This window comes from Miniopterus schreibersii (assembly GCF_964146895.1).
Source record: "Miniopterus schreibersii genome assembly, chromosome: 18".
Lineage (NCBI taxonomy): Eukaryota > Metazoa > Chordata > Mammalia > Chiroptera > Miniopteridae > Miniopterus > Miniopterus schreibersii.
In genome coordinates this window covers 6,398,821-6,417,187 of record NC_138121.1, presented here as the reverse complement: position 1 = coordinate 6,417,187, position 18,367 = coordinate 6,398,821, and the positions used below count along the sequence as shown (strand labels likewise).

Here is an 18,367-nt window from a genome sequence, read left to right as displayed (position 1 = left end):
GAGCAGCTGCGGCTCTCTCTCCATATGGCATCCATGCATGAGCAGCCTGCGCGTCCTCACGGCACAGCAGTCTCCGTGCAGGGGACTTTCACATGGCAGCTGGCTTCCCAGAACCGACGGATCCCGAAAGCCCGGGCCTGGGCCATGTGTGGCATACCTTCCACCACATCCCACCAGTCAGAGCAGTCACAGGGCCACTTGTGTTCAAGAGGTAGAGAGAGCCCCCATCTCTTTAGCCACCACAGTGATAGCTGGTGACATTGTTTTGAGGAGTCCCTAAAAGGAAACCCTGCTCACCTAGCCCCAAAGACCATGGAAGATGATTTACTTTTTTTATTCATTTTCCATAGGGCCCCATGTAATTTTTTTTGTCTCTATGGGTTTGCCTCAGAGAACCACAGAAAATGTGAACAATTCCATAGTGTGCTCCAAGAGCGCCACTGAAATGGTAGTTGGTTTGTCAGTGAGTCAGAGGGTATCCTAGGAAATAGAGCCCAGCCTTTACCTCCTGGCCCTAGAGCACCAGGGGAAATGTAGTCCTGTCCTTGTTCCTCACTGCAGTGCATCACGGGAGTTCGGCGGGCAGGTTGTCTCCCAGACACCTCCTGTCTCAGAGCCCGTGGAAATGTGGACATGTCTCCGTAGAACATCAAACTAGTCTTGGCCTTTGGAGTTTGGGAGAAGAGGCTGGAAGGTTAGTGCTCAGATGGGTGAGTTAGAAGGTTGCATTTGGAGCTCAGAAATAGATGTGGAGGTGGTTTAGGGTGGGAGCTCACACTGAACTGCTCCCAAGGCGGAGGCCTTGACCGCCTGGGCCCTATCATGTGACCCCTAATTCCAGTAGCCTCAGGAAGGGTGCCCCATGCATCCTTTGAAAGATAGATGCTGTGAAGAAAGGCAGATCTGACTCTGTTCATTGGTATGAATATCTTTATGTAAGTATAAAATATTAAATAAAACAAATATTAATTAAAATAACAACAATAGCGGCAACAATATTAGTAATAACAAGAACTCTTCCGCTGACCCGCAGCCTTTCTCCAGCTTTTCTCCTCTGGTTCTCATAATTCTGTGAGACAGACAGTTTCACAGCTGGGAAAACTGAGGCCCAGAGGAAACAGCACACTGGCCTGAAGTCACACAGCAAGTCTGCAGGCCTGGGAGCTGTGGGAAGGGCAAAGGGGTCCCCTGGATCCAGCCAGGGCAGGGAGAGTGTAGTTCAGGTACAGAGGAGAGGGCCTCCCCATAGTCTTGCAGTCACAAGTAGGGTGATGGCAAGGCTGAGGTAGGCAGGGCCTGGCCGGGGGGCGCCCCCTCTGCGGAACTGGGCATCCTTGGTTGGGTGATTACAGCCATTTCCAGTACAGCATGAGACGTTGAGATGGGTCAACCTGAAGGCTTCAGCCACATGGAGGCCTTGGCACCATGAGGGCGCTGCACAGCCTCTTACTATGTAGGGTGGGGCCCTGAGCCCTGAGGAGAGAGAAAACTGTGTCAGACTCCCTGCTCTCGGGCCTGAGCTTCTCACTGGGTGACAAACCACCCTATGGAGGATGCCACCTGGAAAATGCAGAAGTTCTAAGTGTGGTGCAGGGGATCTGTGAAGTCAAAATTATTCTCATAATAATGCCAAAACATCATTTGGCATTTTCATTCTCATGAGCGTACAATGGGGCTTCCAGAACCAACAGGACATGTGATCTTGCAACAGACTGAATGCAGGAGCAGATATGAGGATCCAGCTGTCTTCTATTAAGCCAGACAGTAAAGAGACTTGCAAAAGTGTAGAATAATGCCAGTCTTTTCATTAAATTTTTTTGTTTTCAAAAATGTCTCTTCCCCCCCCATAAAAATATGTTCACATGTAATGAGTTTGTAATTGTGATTTTAAAATAAATTAATAAATACATCTTATAAAAATGTCTCCGTTTTAATTCCTAATACAGTCAATATCTTATAGATATAACTGACATAAACAATGATTTTTAAGAGTGTAAAGGAATCTTGAGACCAAAAAGTTTAACTACTGGAACAGAGACTTTCCAGGGTGTCACAGGATGGGAGTCCCGGATGTCTGTAGGAGGTCCCATCCCGAAAAAGTCCACATTTCTAAGGCCGAAGGATCCATTTCCTAATGGGCAAGTCCTAATTCCTTACTACAATCTGCACCCTGCTGAAGGGAGCCCCATAGGAAGATCCACCTCAGTTAAGTCCAGCTAAACTGGAAGTCGACCTCTTGCAGACCGCCCCCCCCCCATTAAATATCCCTCCCAGTCTCCCCCACAGCCTCACCATCGTTGCCTGTGGCTTCCAGACATTGATTCATGGGGCCCCGGCAGGCAGTGAGGGAGGTCTCCTCGGAGGAACATCCATGGGTGCTGTTCCCCTGACAGCTGTAACACTGAAGGCCATTCAGTGGCAAGTTTTGAAGCTCCAGGACTTGGGAGAAGACAAGAGACCAAGGAAATTAGGACAGGGTGGGGGTGCAGGGAGAGGCGCCCTTCCTTACACCAACTCCCAGCTCTCTGCCTGAGATGGTATGGAGCCCCCTTGTGGTCGACATCGGAGTGACACTCTCTTTGGGGGTTCTCTGGGGCCTGTGGGAGAAATGCCAGCTCTGGGGTCCCCAAGAGCCCCTGTTTGACCAGGCACTGGGTAAGCAGCTGGGTAAGATCAGACAGTCCCTACCCTGACAGAACCTACAATTTAGAGCAACACTGTCCCATATAGTGATCATTAGCCACAAGTGGTTGCATCTACGCTGAAATTAATTAATAACAATGAAATAAAATTCAAAATTCAGTTCACATGTCAAGTGCTCCATAGCCATTTGTGGTAAGGGTGACCAGACTGCACAGTAAAGATATAGAACACCTCTATCACTGCGGAAAGTTCTGTGGGATAGTGCTGTTTCTTAGGCACAGAGTGACACAACGGATCTAGATTGTATTGAAGGGGAGGGGCAGCGAACGGTTCCCTGAGGATGATACTTTAAAGCCGAGACCTGGGTGAGAAATAGCCAGCCAGGAGAACTCCCCAGGGAGACGTCCCTGGTGGAGGGTGCTGCATGTGCAAAGGCCGCGAGGCAGGGCAGCATTTGGCAGCTGCAGAACTAAATAAAGGCCATGAGGCAGGTGGGTGACAAGTTACATAGGGCATAGTGTGGCCTTTGGATTTTATTCTAAGAGCAAGGGGAAGTCATGAAAGTGCTTGAGGAAGGAGAGCAACAAGACCTCACTTACATTTAAAAATAATCTCTCTTGCTGCTGTGTTGAACACTGGCTGTAGGGTGTCAGGGGGACTGGAGAGGAGGCTATTGCAACAATCTAAGCAAGAGGTCTGGTGGCTTAAACCAGGGTGGGGGGCAGTGGAAGGGTTCAAGAGGATGCAGGAGGCATCAAATGTGGGTCTTGGTGAGGTCTGATGGACTCACTGAATTCCCACAAAATCCTTCTTTGAGGAAGGACTTGCTATGCCCATCTTTCCGAGGAAGAAACGGAGACCCAGAGAGAAGGGGTTTGCCTGCAAGAGAGCAGCAATGTCCCTGAGTGCACCTCCCTGCCCCGTCCCAGGCCTCACGCTGGGTCCCCTGCCCCTTACCTGGGCCCCGGTTGCATTTGGTGGTGTTGCAGCACCGCAGGAAGTGGAAAGTGTGGTTGTTGTGAAAGCCGGTGGGGCCCGGGCAGCCGGGAAGGTTGCCACAGCCTCGGGAGTAGCGCTCATCTTCTGGGCTCCCTGTGGAGGCAGAGGAGAGACGTGAGATTGTCGGAGGGCTGAGACTGGATTTGCCCACCGCAGCAGCCATCTGTTCGTTCTCTGCTCCACCCTTCACGATAGGAGCCTCATTTTCTGTGGGGCAGCCATGTATCTAGCCAAAGACACATTTTCCAGCCTTGGGATCTATAGTCATGTGGCTAAGTTCTGGCCAAGGTGATATAAATAGAAAGGTTCATGGGACTTCCAGAAAGAAAAACCTTTACAAAAGGAGAGGTATCTTTATTTTCCCCCTTCTTTTCACCTTCCTTCTTCCTGGAACTTGGACATGAGGCATGGAACTCTGGCAGCTATTTTGAACTATGAGGCAAGCTTAAGAATGGAAGCAATATGTAAGAAATGAGAAAGCATCTGGGTTCCTGGTGACTTTGGAACTGTCCTTGTGGCCCTGAACTTCCTATCACTGGACTTTTTGTGAGAGAACTGATTTTCTACCTGCTTATCACTTATTTTGGGGATTTAAGTGCAGCCTCCGGAAGGAGCAAAGCAGGGAGGAGGAGTTGCTGGCGGGTTAGGGCTCACCTTCCAGGCTCCGGTGGGTCACCACCTCCAGGCACTGTTCCTCAGGCCTGCGGCATTGGAGGCTGTTGTCCCATCCCCTCTCACAGCTCAGGTCCGAAGAGGCGCAGGAAACACACTCGAGGTACCGGCTTCTTCGGGGAAAGGTGGGAACCCGGCCTGATTGGGGAGGGGCAGGAGGGTGAGTCTGTAGGGAGAGTCCTGGAGATCCAGCTCCTTATCCCACTCTTCAGCCAGTCACCAAACCCTGGCCATTGTGAATCTTTCTAGAATCCATTCCCTTCTTTCTAGTCCCATAACCAGATCCAGCTCAGACCTCCTTCAGTATCAGCATCCTCCTTGGCCTCATGGTTTCCATTGTCACCACTCCCGCCCCAGCCCCAGTGCATCCCCTCATGGCCCTGAAAGAATGTTTCTAATACTCAACTCTGACCCTGTCTCTCCTCTGCTCAAAACTCTTCCATGGCTCCCCAGTGCCCTCAGCATAAAATCCATGATCCTCTGTGTGGCATTCAAGGCCCATCAAAAACTGGGTCCTGGCTACCTCTCCTGCCTCATCTCCCTCCACTAATCCCTCAGACTCTACTCCACACAACTTCCCACAGTCCCCAAATATACATGCCGACACATCTAGCCTTTGCATCTGCTGTTCTCTTGCTCCCTACTTTCCCTATCTCCTACCTATTCTTCAGGCATCATCTTCTCTAATTTCACCTCCCTGAAGGAGCCCTCCCTGACCGTTTAGGCTGGATCAGGTGCCTCTCTGGGCTCCCCAACCCAAGCCCTGCTAGCTCTGGGTCATCCCTGTCTGGTGACAGGCTTGTTTCCCTCAGTGAACTCTGAACCCCAGGAGGGTAGGGCCAAGGCTGTCTTCGTCACTACTGTGTCCCAACACCACCCAGCAGAAGGCCTGGGCCAGAGAAGATATTGAATAAATATTTATTGAATGAATGAATGAGTGAATGAACAATTACTTAAAACCCTTTTATTGTTCCTTGTGGTAGCCAGTCTCCAACACAGCCCCCAGTGACCCCTGCTTCCTGGCATTTATGCCCCTGTGTAGTCCTTTCCCATAAAGAACAGGGCTGACCTGTGCAACCAAAAGGATACAGTGGGAATGATGGTGTGTGATTTCAGCGCTACACTGCAACTTTTTCCCAGCTCTCTCTCGGATCACTTGTTCTGGGGGAAGCCAGCTGCCATGTTGTAAGGACACTCAAGCAGCCCCATGGCAAGGTCTACATGGCAGGAACTGAGACCTTTGCCAAAGCCAAGGGAGTGGATCATCCAAGCAAGCGAAGCTACCTTGGAAGCCTTCAGATGCCTGCAGTTCAGCTGTCATCTTGACTACAGCCACATGAAAGATCCAGAACCATCTCAACAAGCCACTCCCAGATTCTTGGTCTTCAGAAACTTTATGAAATAATGTGTGCTTATTTTTGTTTTAATTTTTTGGGCATCTGTAATGCAGCAATAGATAATTAATACACTGCCCAAGTGCATCAGGGATCAGTGCTTCACTTGACTGATCTGTGATAACTTTGCTTTTCACATGGACCTTCCAGGTCAGGCCAAGTGAAGGAGTTACTTTCCCTGGATTCACCAGTCATTCCTCTGCCCAGGCCTCAGCTCACACCATCCCCAAGCCTGACATGCCTGCTCTTCCTGACCCCAGATATCCAAGTTGAGTTGGGGCCAAGTCTCAGGGAAATGAGAAGGCTGTCTCAGCCAAGGCTCTCTGCTGGCGAGCCAGCAGCTGCGATTAGGCAAATCAATGACATCAAATCTCCCCCAACCTGAGAGATAGATAACTAAAAGGCCACCATCCCATGTCTTCTCACATAAAACTCCATGAAAATGAAAATATGAATTGCCATCACTGTTAAATAGCAATCTCATACCAGCCATGGGTCCCCTTTGGAGACTCTGCTTACATCACTCTTCTAAATGTGTGTGATCCTCGGGGCTCTGTCTTCGGCCCTTTCCATTTCTCGTGGTGCACATTCTCTCCCATGGGAATGTTGCCCATGGACATGGCTTCATTTCTGCCTACCTGCTGGGATCTCATAAGTCTCTCTCCAGGCAAGACTTCTCTCTGAGCTCCACACCTATATACCCAAATGCCTCCTGGAGGCCCCCTGGTATCCCTCAAACACCCGAGTCTACATGCCCCAAATGAAACTCTCCATCTTCTCCCCAGACAGGCTCCTTCTCCTGAATTCCACATCTCTGAGGTCGCCCCATCCAGTCCTCCAGGGCAGAAACCTGGCAGACTCCTGATTCTCCACAGCGAGGTATCAGTCTGGATATTCCACTGCCCTGTCTTCTGGTTCTTCAATCCTTTTGCTCTGCTATTTCTAATCCCTATTAAGCACATCTATTGAGTTCTTAATTTCAGTCACTGTTCTATATTTCCTGTTTGACTCTTCAAAAAATGGATTCCAGGTTTCTGCTAAAATTTACCCTTTCCTCTATTTTTTAAAATATATTGATCATGGCTACTGTAAAGTTCCCTGTTTAATAACTCCAATATCTGAATCATTATGAGTCTGTTTCTATTGTGAGATTTTCCTCTTGGTTTCCGATCAATTGGCCCCTTTTATTTTCTTCAGGCTATCTTGTAAGCTTTGATTAGATGCCAGGCATTATAGAGGAAAATTTGTAAAGGCTCCAAATGATGTGTCTTCTTCCAAAGAGGGTCAGGTTTTCCTCCTGCTGCAGATTGGAAGCAGGCATTTTTAGGGCTGGTCCGTTTCAGTTTTGCCCCTATTCCCAGGGCGTGGTCTCAGAGAAAAGCCTGAGATGGTTACCAAGGCCTCTCTTGCCAACTTGGCAGCTTGGGTCTCCCCAGCATCCTATGCCTGCTGGAATCCTTGCTCAGTTCTCTAGCTTCCCAGATACTATTTTCTGCCGAGTTTCTTGGAGTCTCACCTTATGCATGTATAGCTTGCCAGTGACCAAAGAAGTCATTTGTAGATTTGGGGACTTCCTTCTCTGGCTTTTGTCTGTCATTTTCTAGACACTCTGACAGCCCCAGACTCCACCTCTGTCTTCTTGGTCTAGCGAAGATCTTTTTCTGTTTCATTTCTACTTCTCCACAGTAGCAAATTGGAAAGTGTACTCGAGGAAAACCCCAGCTTGTCTGCAGAACTCAACTTCTGTGCTTCCCTAGTTCAAAGATTGTAGCACTTCAACTTTTTCTCTCCGTCTGCTGCCCTCCAGTGACTTCAAATAACTGTTTATAATCCATTCAGCTTTCACAGCTGTCATCGGCAGGGGGTTAAACAATGGACTCCATCGTGACCAGAGCTACAAAACCCCCGCCATGTTTAACAGATCACTAGATCTTGCTCACCCACTGGTAAATAGCCCCGAAATCCATCCACTCCGCTCCATCTGCAGGCTGACGCTCTAACGCAGCCACCTGCATCTTCACCTGGACAACCTCACCGACCTCCAGGTTGCTCTCTCCTTCCCTGTCTTCCCTCCATCACCACTTCCCTCCGTCCCCACATCCCTCCGTCATGACCTCCCACCATTCCCGGGATGAAGCCTATATTCCTCACCACAGCCTAGAAGGCCCTGTTACTGTGACCCTGCCACTTTCACCAGCTCCTCTCACCCCACTGTCCCCTTTCCTCCAGCCATACTACTTCCATCCACCTCTGGGCCTTTGCATCTGTTGCTCCCTTTGCCTGGAAAACCCTTTCCACTGTCTTTTTAGCAGTCTGACTCCTACTCATCCCTCAAGATCCAGCTTAGCTGCTGCTTCCTGTCAGAAATCTTCCCTGACCTGAGTTGATTATCTCCTTGAGGGTCCCACAGCCCCTACTCTTCACTCACCCCAGCCCTGATGACATTGATCACTCTGTTTCCCCCACCTCAGCCCTGACAGTTCTGGGCTGTGCTTCCCCATGACAGCTCTGACCTCTCTGGTCTCTGCTTCCCCTATTATGGTTTTGACCTCTCTGCCTGTGCTTCCCCCATCCCACCTCTGATTACTCTGGGAAGTCACTGTCTGGTGATGGGTCTGTCACACTCTTCCCCCTCCACGGGACTGTGAACTCCATAGGAGCAGGGCCTAAGGCTGTCTGGGTCACAGCTGTGTCCCAGTGTCACTTACATAAAAGATGTGGTTTAACCAGCTATTCTAGTCACCACAAGCAGGGTAAGATGGCATTAGAAATGAGCAAGGATGTGGTTTAACCAACTATTCTAGTCACCACAAGCAGGATAAGATGGCATTAGAAATGGGGCTGATTTGTCAGTTATTAAATTACTGAATTGACAGCTGCTGCTCCAAGCTCTCTGGTGGACCCCATACCACTCTCAACTCTTTCTTTAAAAATCCTCATGTCCCCCAAATCTATCAGCTAAAGAAGCACCACCAGGCCCAGCAGGGGGCCTCCAAGGGCTTCTTCCAATTGATCAATGCCTTTTGCACTGACTGATCTTATTAAATATTTTTAATACTATCTCTTATTAAAAGCATTACTTAGACCCATCTGTTAAGCACATCAAACTGAGAGAGGAAGCTGGAGTCGCCTCTCTCATCACTTCCTTGAAAATGAGCATCTGACTCAGATCCCATCGACAGAGAAAAGTCTGAGGTCAGGCTGGATGGGAAGCGACACGAGAACAGTGTAAGCACAGGCTCTGCTTCCCGTTGGCATTGTGCCTGGCCAGGCCTTAACCAACTTCCTTCCTCATCAGGCCAGAAAGAGGAATCTCTGCCTGCGCGTCTCCATTCCTTCCCCATCCTTCCTCTCCTGTGGGAATTTGAGGAATTGGACTCTTTCTAAATCTTTTTCTTAAATTGACCAGAGCCTGAAGCCACAAAACTCAACACAAGTTTTTCCCCATCTTTTTCCACTGCCCAAGTCAAGGACGAGCTATTCTAGGGAACTTTCTGAGCCCACTGCAGCCTGTGATCCCCTCCTCTCTGACTTCCTTTAAGAATTCTGAGTCTCTGGTATCTCTGGTCTTTGTATCCTGGTCCCTTAGCATCTATTGCCGGAACCATCTCCTGTCTTGTGGAAAAGGTTAGATGACAAATCACAGGTGAGATCCCTCATCTACCTCTCAAGTAGGTGTATTGTGTAGCTTCTTAAGGGCAGGTGTTGCATCTTATACTTAACAACCATAAAAACAACCACGTATGGGATGGGATAGGGTTAGGGATGGGGCTGAGTTTGTGGGTGGGATTGGGGACAGTTTGAGATGAGATGGAGTTGATTTAGGGATGGAGTTAGAGGTGTGTTTGGAACAAGGATGAGTTGGAGTTGGAGGGCGTTAAGGGTAAAGTGACTTTGGGGATGAGATTGGAGGTGAGGTCGAGTTGGGGTTAGTCCTGGGGTAAGGCATGGAGTTGGGGTTGAGTTGGAGGTAGTTTGGGGTCAGGCATGGTAAGGGCTGTCCTACTCACCAGTGTTGGGCCGGTTGCACAAATCTAATCCACACACGGACTCTGTCAGGGTGATGATCTGCATGCCTATCCGATAGCTCATGGTCCTATTGGTCTTCTCTGGGTGGGCACAGCCTGTCTCCACCACCTTCAGCTCTTCACTGTCTGTGAGGAATGTATCTTTGTTACCCCAGAGGCTCCCCTGGGCCCAATCAGCCTCTAACACTCCTGGTCTTAAGGTCACCCACTCCTGTGGCTGATCCCCAGGCCTCTACTCTTGTTTGGGTCCAACTCTGTCTTTTCTAGAGTTATCCTCCCTCCCCACCCCTCACAGGGAGCCTACTCTCTCTCAGTAACAACACTATCACTGGGACCTTCTAGCTCCATCTCCCTCTCCCTCCCAGCTTAGTGATCTTAGAAGGGAGATGCCTCTAAATAGAAAATTTTAAAGGAAAACAAAGCTTACCCAAAAAGTATAAGAAAGTGATACAATAAATACTGTGCATTTGGCACCCAATTTTATAAAATATTAGCATCTTGCTTTGTTTCAGATACTTTAAAAATAAACTAAAGTTAAAATATACAGTGAAAGCCTTCTGCTTACCCCCCCCCCCCATCACATTCCCCTATGCCCTGTCCAGAGCCAACCACTGGTGTACGTAATTCTCACACCTGCTATGAATAACAACATACACTGCTGTTTTACATATTTTATACTTTATATTTAACGCTATCGTATTCTGCAACATGCTTTTTTCCTTTCAACTTTATGTTTCTGAGATGTATCCATGTAAATCCACGCTTAAACTGCTGCATAGTGTTTCACTATGTGATTACCCCATGTTTTCCTCTGCTGCTGAGTGACTTTAGGGTGTTTCCAATTCTCCGAATCACAGACATCGCTGCTAAGAACCTTGTTGTATGTGTGCCCCTGGGCACATGCGGCCAAGGTTCTCTGGTGTTTCTATATTCCTAGGAGCTGAAATGCTGACCGTGGGGCACTCTCATCTTTGCCTGCACTAGAATTTGCCAAATGTTTGGGGGGGGGGCACCATTTGACTTCCTAAAAGCACCGTCTGCACTCCACATCCTCATGGCCCCAGCACTGTCAGATTCTTAAGTGCCTGTCAGTCTGGTGGGCGTGAAACAGGGTCTCCTTGTCCTTTTGTTTGCATTTCCCTGACAGCTGGTGAGACAAGGTTTCTTGGTCACTCGCATTCCCCGTGGCGCTGGAGTTGGGGGGTGGGGCTCACCTTCCCAAACCCGCAGGACCGTGGTCCTGCAGAGGTCCTGGCCCGGGGCACACTCTTCCACCTGGCAATTCCCGGCCCTGTCACACCGCATGCACCGCAGGCCCCAGGTGGCTGGGGGGAGAGGGAGGAGACAAGAGGAGAGTTTATTATAGCTCAGCGCCACGATCCCTCCTCCGGCCCCGTGATGTCCCAGTACCAGGACCAAGTCTCCAAGCCCTGTGCACTCAGGTTCATGCCCCACGTGCTGCCAGCCCCGGGGCTCGTACGCTGGGTTCAGGCCAGCTGCACCTCCAGTTTATCTCCGCTCGCCTTTCCTAAGAGTCTATCCCCGCCCACAGGTCCTGCCCTAAAGTCCTGCCCTCGCTCATTCCCCTTGAAATCTGCCCGCGTGCAGGTCCGGTCCTCAAAGTCCCATCTCCACCCTCTCTGCGCATCCGGACGGTCATGCTCTGCTCCCCCATCCCGCCGACCTTCGGTCTAGGCCGCCCGCTCTCCTGGGGGCGTTCCATCCTCACTCGACTCCGGCGGAGCTTCACGTCCTACCCCTGTCCCCCTGCCCTTTGCTAACTATACCCCCCGCCCCCTAACTTCCCCAGGCTCTACTCGCTCCAAAGCCGGGCGCCAAAGTTCTCGCCCGCCGGTCAGTCGCCTACTGTGTCCTAACCCCGCCCATCAGCCCTCCGATTCTAACCCCAACCACCCAGCAGCGCGCTCCGCAGCCACCGGGCGGTTCTCTGCTCGCCCATTGGCTCCCGAGGTTCTCTCCCCGCCCACTGGCTCTTCCCCAGGTTCTCTCCCCGCCCACTGGCTCTTCCCCAGGTTCTCTCCCCGCCCACTGGCTCTTCCCCAGGTTCTCTCCCCTCCCTGAGGTTATAAAGCCACAGACTAGCTCGGCTCCATGGCCTATTCCCCGCCCTCCAGGCCTCCCTGGGGGGGGGGGGGGGGAGGAGGGGGGTGTCCCTGCCCGCGGCCCCCAAATTCGGAGTCCTCCAAAATCATTACTCATTCTTGGTGTCTAACGGCTGGGAGCGCTTTCCGGTTTATTCATTGCCGAAATACTCTTTCACTGCAAACCACCCCCTCCCATCCCGCCCTGACTCAGTTCCTTCTGTTTCCTTTAGTTTTGTCAACAATTTCCCTACATTTTCCGGGGAAAGCAGGTGACGGGGTCCTCGAGAGACAAGCCCTGGGTCTCCAGCCCATGCTTCTCTTCGGACCTTGTGTAAAATGCGCCGTCCTCCCCGTGCTGGGGGTGGAGTGGGGTGGTTGACCGAGTGGAGGGAGCAACGGGACCGAGGGGGTGGCTGACCGAGTGGAGGGAGCAACGGGACCGAGGGGGTGGCTGACCGAGTGGAGGGAGCAACGGGACCGAGGGGGTGGCTGACCGAGTGGAGGGAGCAACGGGACCGAGGGGGTGGCTGACCGAGTGGAGGGAGCAACGGGACCGAGGGGGTGGCTGACCGAGTGGAGGGAGCAACGGGACCGAGGGGGTGGCTGACCGAGTGGAGGGAGCAATGGGACCGAGGGGGTGGCTGACCGAGTGGAGGGAGCAATGGGACGCCCCTGCGGGGGTGAGTCCCACGTATTCAAGAACTGTGACTTCGGACCAGTTACTGAAACTCTCTGTGCCTCAGTTCCCTTCTGTGTAAAACGGGGTTAAAAAAATAGCCCTGCCCTCCCAATTCTAAACTGCCAGTAAGGAGCTCAGAAGAGGTCCTGGGACCAAGAGCGCACTCACTCAACGGCGGCAGCGGTAAAATGCCTTCGCTCAACTAGTATTTCCTGAATACCCACTGTGTGCTAGGTGCCGCGCCATGTGGGGCTGCAGAGAGCAGGGCTGTTACCGTATCTGAGTGGAGGGGCTGGGGCACTGAGCTCCCCTCTCCCCCTCCAACTCGCCAGACCCCGAGTGCCCCCCTCTCGCGTCCCCTCCCTTCCCGCCCTCGGACCCCGTCCCCCGTCCCCCGAGCAGGTGCGGGGACGCAGCCACTACCTGGAACGCAGGCTTGAACCAGCAGCAGCAGCGGCAGCAGCCCCGGGGCGCCCATGGCAGGCAGCGGCTCCTGTGCGCGGCTTCCCTGCACCTCTGAGCCTGGCCCCGGGAGGGAGACAGTTTTGTGGTCCCGGGGGCTCCTCCCAGACGTTTTGCAAAAGCGCGAGTCAGCTAGAGATGCGTGGGCGCTCCGCCACCTCCCCCGGGTCACCCCCTGCCAAGCCCTCTTGCCAGGGCGTGGCCGGCGGCGCAGGGGGCTGGCCCTGCTCGGACTCCAGCGGCCCAGGCCACAGCTCGGTCCGCGACCGCGGCGCGCACGTTCCGCCCCCTCTTCCTGCTCTGGGATCTTGGGCAAGGGACCTCACCCCTCAGATTAAAACTTGTCCTGGTGGGAAATCCGTGGCTGATTAATAGATAATATTGGGGTTTTGTTAGTTCCGTTAGGAGGGACGATGGTATTGTGGGTCTTTTCATGGGAGAATGTCTTTATCATTTAGAGATGGATGTTGAAATATTTGGGCTTGAAATAATATGTCTCTAATTTAAAACCCTTCGGTCCAAAAGTACATAGTGCTGTTATGACAATGGTTTTGTGGGAAGATTGTTCTTCATTTTTACAGCTCACTGAAATATTTAGAGGTTAATGTCATTGATGTCGTCATCTACTTTAACTTAGGAAAAAAGAAAATATTTGTATCAATTAGATTAAGGTAACTTATATGTCATTCTGTCTCCTTTTCTGTGTGTTTGTAACGATTCATAATAATTTTTTAAATTTATTGATTTTTAGAGAGAGAGGAAGGGAGAGAGAGAGAAACATCGATTTGTTGTTCCACTTATTGATGCATCATTGATTGATTCGTGTGTGTGCCCTGACCGGGGATTGAACCCACAACCTTGGCATATCAGGATGAGGATCTAACCAAATGAGCTACCTGGCCAGGGCAATACTTTTTTTTTTTTTAAAGTAAAATAAAATGCAAAACATAAAATAGTCTCTCCATTTTAGGCTGCTTCTGACCAATCAGAGCAATTTAATTCAGGTAAGATCTTTGAACAGTTGCTGGCCCCTATGCAGGGCTCTACAAGTTCTTTCAATGTTTACTAAATGCCAGGCACTGGTCTAGGACTGAGTCACAGCAGAAAGCAAAGTCCCTGCCCTTGTGACCTCAGGGAGTAGATACCTGTTATCTAATCTATGGCTGCCTGGCGGTAATAAACAAAAAGGAGAAAAAGAAACCAGGTTGAAGAAAGTGCACGAGTGAGGCGTGGTCAGTTTAAGTGGGATGATCCAGGAGGGCCTCCCTGAGCACCCGGCATTTGAGCAGAGACTGACTGTGTGAGGGAAGAAGTCAAGCAATTGGTTTGAGAAGAGTTCCAGGGAGAGGAAATAGCCAGTGTAAAGGCCCTGAGGTGGGAGCCTGTCTGATGATCTAGGAGCAGCAGAGAGGCCAGTGTGGCTGGAACGGAACTGGGAAGGGAGAGAGTAACAGGCTACGAGTAAGTAGTAGCTACCTCCACCACTATATTAATGATGAAACTATTGTTATTCTTATTTATTGAAGACTTAAGCTAGTGATTTAAAGATGAGGTAGAAAAGTCCCAAAGAAACCTCTCTTAAGAGGCAGTCATTAGTATGTCCTAATGACTAAGAGTGTGGGGGCTGGCACCAGACTGTGAGGGTTCAAATTCCAGCTACATTCTCACTAGCTGTGTGGCCTTGGGCGGGTTACTTAACCTCCCTGTGCCTCAAGCTCCTTATCTGGAAAGGAGAGATAACAAGCACCTCCCTCTCGGGGCTGGTGTGCTAAGGACATAAAAGAATGCACCCAAGGGGCTTGCCACAGTACCTGGTACATAGTAGGTGCTCAGTAAGAAACTAACTGTCATTAGTATCGTTGCACCTAACTCCAGTCTCTGGCCCTAGTTTCTGGTCTGTGGGGTGGAAAGGAGGGGGAAACGCGTCATGAGTCTGAGGTCAGCGGTTGTCATGCTGACCACTCCCTAGCTGAGACACCATGAGCCAGCGGACAGCCTCCTTTCTGAGCCTCAGTTTCCTCGTGTGGAATATGGGGCCCCTCTTGGGGTTTGCCTGAAAACTGAATGAGATAGTGCTGTGCATGAGATGGGGAAATAGAAAGTTGGGGTGTTGGTTCAGGAGGGCTTAAGATCCCGCTCAGCCATTTGCTCCTGCGTGACCATGGGCAGATGGCTTCACTCCACTGATCCTTGCTTTTCCCAGCTGAGACATGGGTCTGGGGAGGTGAAGGCATCTCTCAGTGAAAGGAAAGCTTAGGTTTGGGTGTCACACGAAGCTGTGTGATCTGGAACTACCACTTCCTGGGTGGATGACATCAGCACTCTGACGCAATTTCCTCTTTTATTTGAAGAATAGAGGAATTATCTTGGACCCCACCCATCCCTTCCTCAGACTGCCCTGTTCTCCCCCACTCTCTATCTGTTTCTCTTCTTCTGTGTCTCTCTGTCTCTCTCTTGCTACCTCTGTTTCATTCTTTTTTTCTCTCCAATTTTTCAATCAATTTTAAGAAAAAGAGAGAAAGAGACATTGATGTGAGAGAGACACATGGATCGGTTGCCCCCACCAGGGCTGGGTATAGAACCTGCAACCTGGGTACATGCTCTTGGCCGGGAATCGAACCCGAGACCCTTCCGTTCAAGGGCTGATGCTCTAACCACTGAGCCAAACTGGACAGGATTCTGTTTCATTCTTTGTCTGTCTGTTTCTCTCCATATCTGTCCCTCTCTGACTCTGTCACTCTCTCTCTGTACCCCTCTGTGTGTCTGCATCTGTTTTCTCTCTTTCTGTCTCTCTGTCTGTTTTTAGCCTCTCTCTATGCCTATCTCTGTCTCTCTGTCTCTTTGTTTTTCTCTCTCTCTCTTACTCGTTCCCTCAGTCTCTCCCTTGAGTGACACACACCCTAGAGGTCCAGTGACGAGTTAGGGGAGGGGACAGGCAGGTGGCCTGGCCGTGCATAATCCCAGAAAATCGGCAGGAATGTCCTTACTGCTGGTGACTCACCTGGGCCTCTCCCCATCCTGCCTGCCTGCTGGGTCCTGGGTGAGGCCCGCAGGTTTCAGGGACTTCCCGGGCTGAGAAGAGGTGAGTCCCCTGCAGAGACAGAGAGGGATAGAGACAGAGACACAGAGAGGGAGAGACAGACAAGGAAGGAGAGACAGCGAGAGAGATGGGGCTAGAGATGGGGGGAGGAACGGTGAGTGAGGAGAGGCCACAGACAGACTAATTCAGGGGAAATCAGAGAGGAAAAGAGCCAACAAAACAGCAAATGAGAGACAAGGACAGACAGTGAGAAACAGAGGGACAGAGACAGAGACTGGCAGAGGGAGACAGAGAGAATGACATGAATTGCCTTCAAAGAGAGAAAAGTGGAGACAGAGAGACAGACACCGTGCATGTGTGAGTGCACATCTGGGACGTGCCACCGACCTGAGGAAGTGACCGCCTCTGGCCTGGGCTGATGCTGGGGGCATGCTGTGGCCTTTCCTCCCCAACTCCAGGCCTAACTGGCAACACTGATGACTCCTCTCAGGGCCTCGCTTTACTTCTGCAAAAACCGGGGTGACAGAAGGGGAATCACCCTAGGGAGTGAAAGAGCTGGGAAATCCCTGGAGTCCACACACCTCTGCCCCCATTTTTCAGATAGAGAAACTGAGGCTCTCCCCGTCCTTTTTATCGAGTGCCTGTGCTAGGCTGCACATGGTTCTCAGGGCTGTCCCTAAAGAACTCGGGGAATCCTCACAGGGCCCTCCTTCACAGTGGACACGGAGGGTTAGAGAGGGTGGTCAGCTGAATGGTGGCCCCAGAAGATATCCAGGTCCTAAGTGCTGGAACCTGCGAATGTTTCCTGATGTGAAAAAAGGGCCTTTTGTGCATGTGGTTAAGTTAAGGATTTAAAGATGGGGACATTACCCCGATGATCCGGGTGCGCCCTAAATGTAATCACAAGTAGACAGAAGCAGAGGAACACAGGGTGAGAGAGAGGAGGGGCTCTGCTGCTGGCTTGGAAGGTGGAGAAAGTGGTCAGGAATAGCCCTGGCTGGTGTTGCTCAGGGGTTAGAGCATCGGCCTGTGTACTGAAGGGTTTTGGGTTCGATTCCCGATCAAGGGCACGTACCTTGGTTGGGGGTTTGCTTGTGCAGCTGTGTCCCTCTCCCATCGATGTTACTCCCCCTTTCTCTTTCCCCCTCTCTTCCTCCCTTCCACTCTGAAAAGCAATGGAAAAATATCCTCAAGTGAGGAGTAGCAACAACAACAAAGAACAGAGGAATACAAGGGGAGCAGCTCTGTGGACTAGAAAAGGAGGGCGACCCCTGCCCCCTCTAGACTCTCCAGAGAGAGCTCTGCCTGCTGATACCTAGATTTTGGCCCCTGAAGACTCATTTGAGATTTCTGACCTCCAGTGCTGTAAGAGAAGACATTTCTATTGCTTTAAAGCCACTAAGTTTGTGGTAATTTATGGCAACAGCAGTAAGAAACTAATACAAGTGATTAAGCCACTTGCCCAGGATGACTTGGAAGTATAAAGTCAGGACGATTTGGCCCTAAGCAGCCTGGCGCTGCCCCCCATGCTTGTAATTACCAGGCTGAGGGGTGCTGTTCCTGAGGTGACAAGTGCCAGGAGCTAGAAGCCCCAGCTGCTTTCCATCCCTCCTCCAGCAGTCTGCTTTGCCACGCCTCTCTCTGGCTTCATGGGGTTAAGGTGACTTGGGGAGACGAAGGGATCCAGGGCAGAAAAATTTTGCAGAGTTTGTGCAAAGAAGAACAGTTTCCCTGCTTCTAGCACTTTGCAGCTCAGTCTCCACCACAGCAGAGAGAATCATCCAATTCAAGGGCTGATGTTACTAATATACAAAGAGCTCCTGTTAGGGGTTGAATTGTGCTCCCCCATCCCCCAAGAAAGAGAGAGAGAAGGGGGGGGAGAGTTGAAGTCCTGACTTCCAGTACTTAAGATATGACCTTATTTGGAAATATGGTTGTTGCCCACAAAATTAGTTAAGATGAGCTCATAATGGAGTAGGGTGGACCCTAATCCAGTGGAACTGGTATCTTTTATAAGAAGACGGCCATGTGAAGACAGAGACATGGAAGAAGGCCATGCAGTGCTGAAAGCAGAGATTGGAGTTACGCAGCTACAAGCCAAGGAGTGCCGAAGATGGCCAGCAAACCAGCAGAGGCTGGCAAGGGCGGGGAAGGATGCCCTTGCGTGATTTCAGAGAGAACACAGTCCTGCTGACACCTTGACTGTGGACTTCCAGCCTCCAGGTTGCAAGACAATACATTTCTGTTGTGTTAAGCCACCCAGCTTGTGACACTGATGCAGCAGCCCCAGGAAACTCACGCAGCTGCTCTGAATCAATAGAAAAATTAGCCAAGGACAGAAGAGG

At 50.9% G+C, this 18,367-nt stretch overlaps 1 protein-coding gene across 1 annotated transcript; it reads right to left on the bottom strand.

Annotated features, from left to right (window-relative positions):
• Nucleotides 1-918: 918 nt before the first annotated feature.
• On the bottom strand, nucleotides 919-13,152 carry PLAUR (plasminogen activator, urokinase receptor). The gene is made up of 7 exons (XM_081118243.1): nucleotides 12,944-13,152; nucleotides 10,951-11,061; nucleotides 9,719-9,862; nucleotides 4,297-4,452; nucleotides 3,601-3,735; nucleotides 2,293-2,439; nucleotides 919-1,473 (listed from the first exon to the last, which is right to left on the bottom strand). The coding sequence occupies exons 1-7, from the start codon at nucleotides 12,996-12,998 to the stop codon at nucleotides 1,220-1,222; spliced, it is 1,002 nt and encodes a 333-aa protein (XP_080974369.1). The 5' UTR covers nucleotides 12,999-13,152; the 3' UTR covers nucleotides 919-1,219.
• Between the last annotated feature and the right edge of the window lie 5,215 nt (nucleotides 13,153-18,367).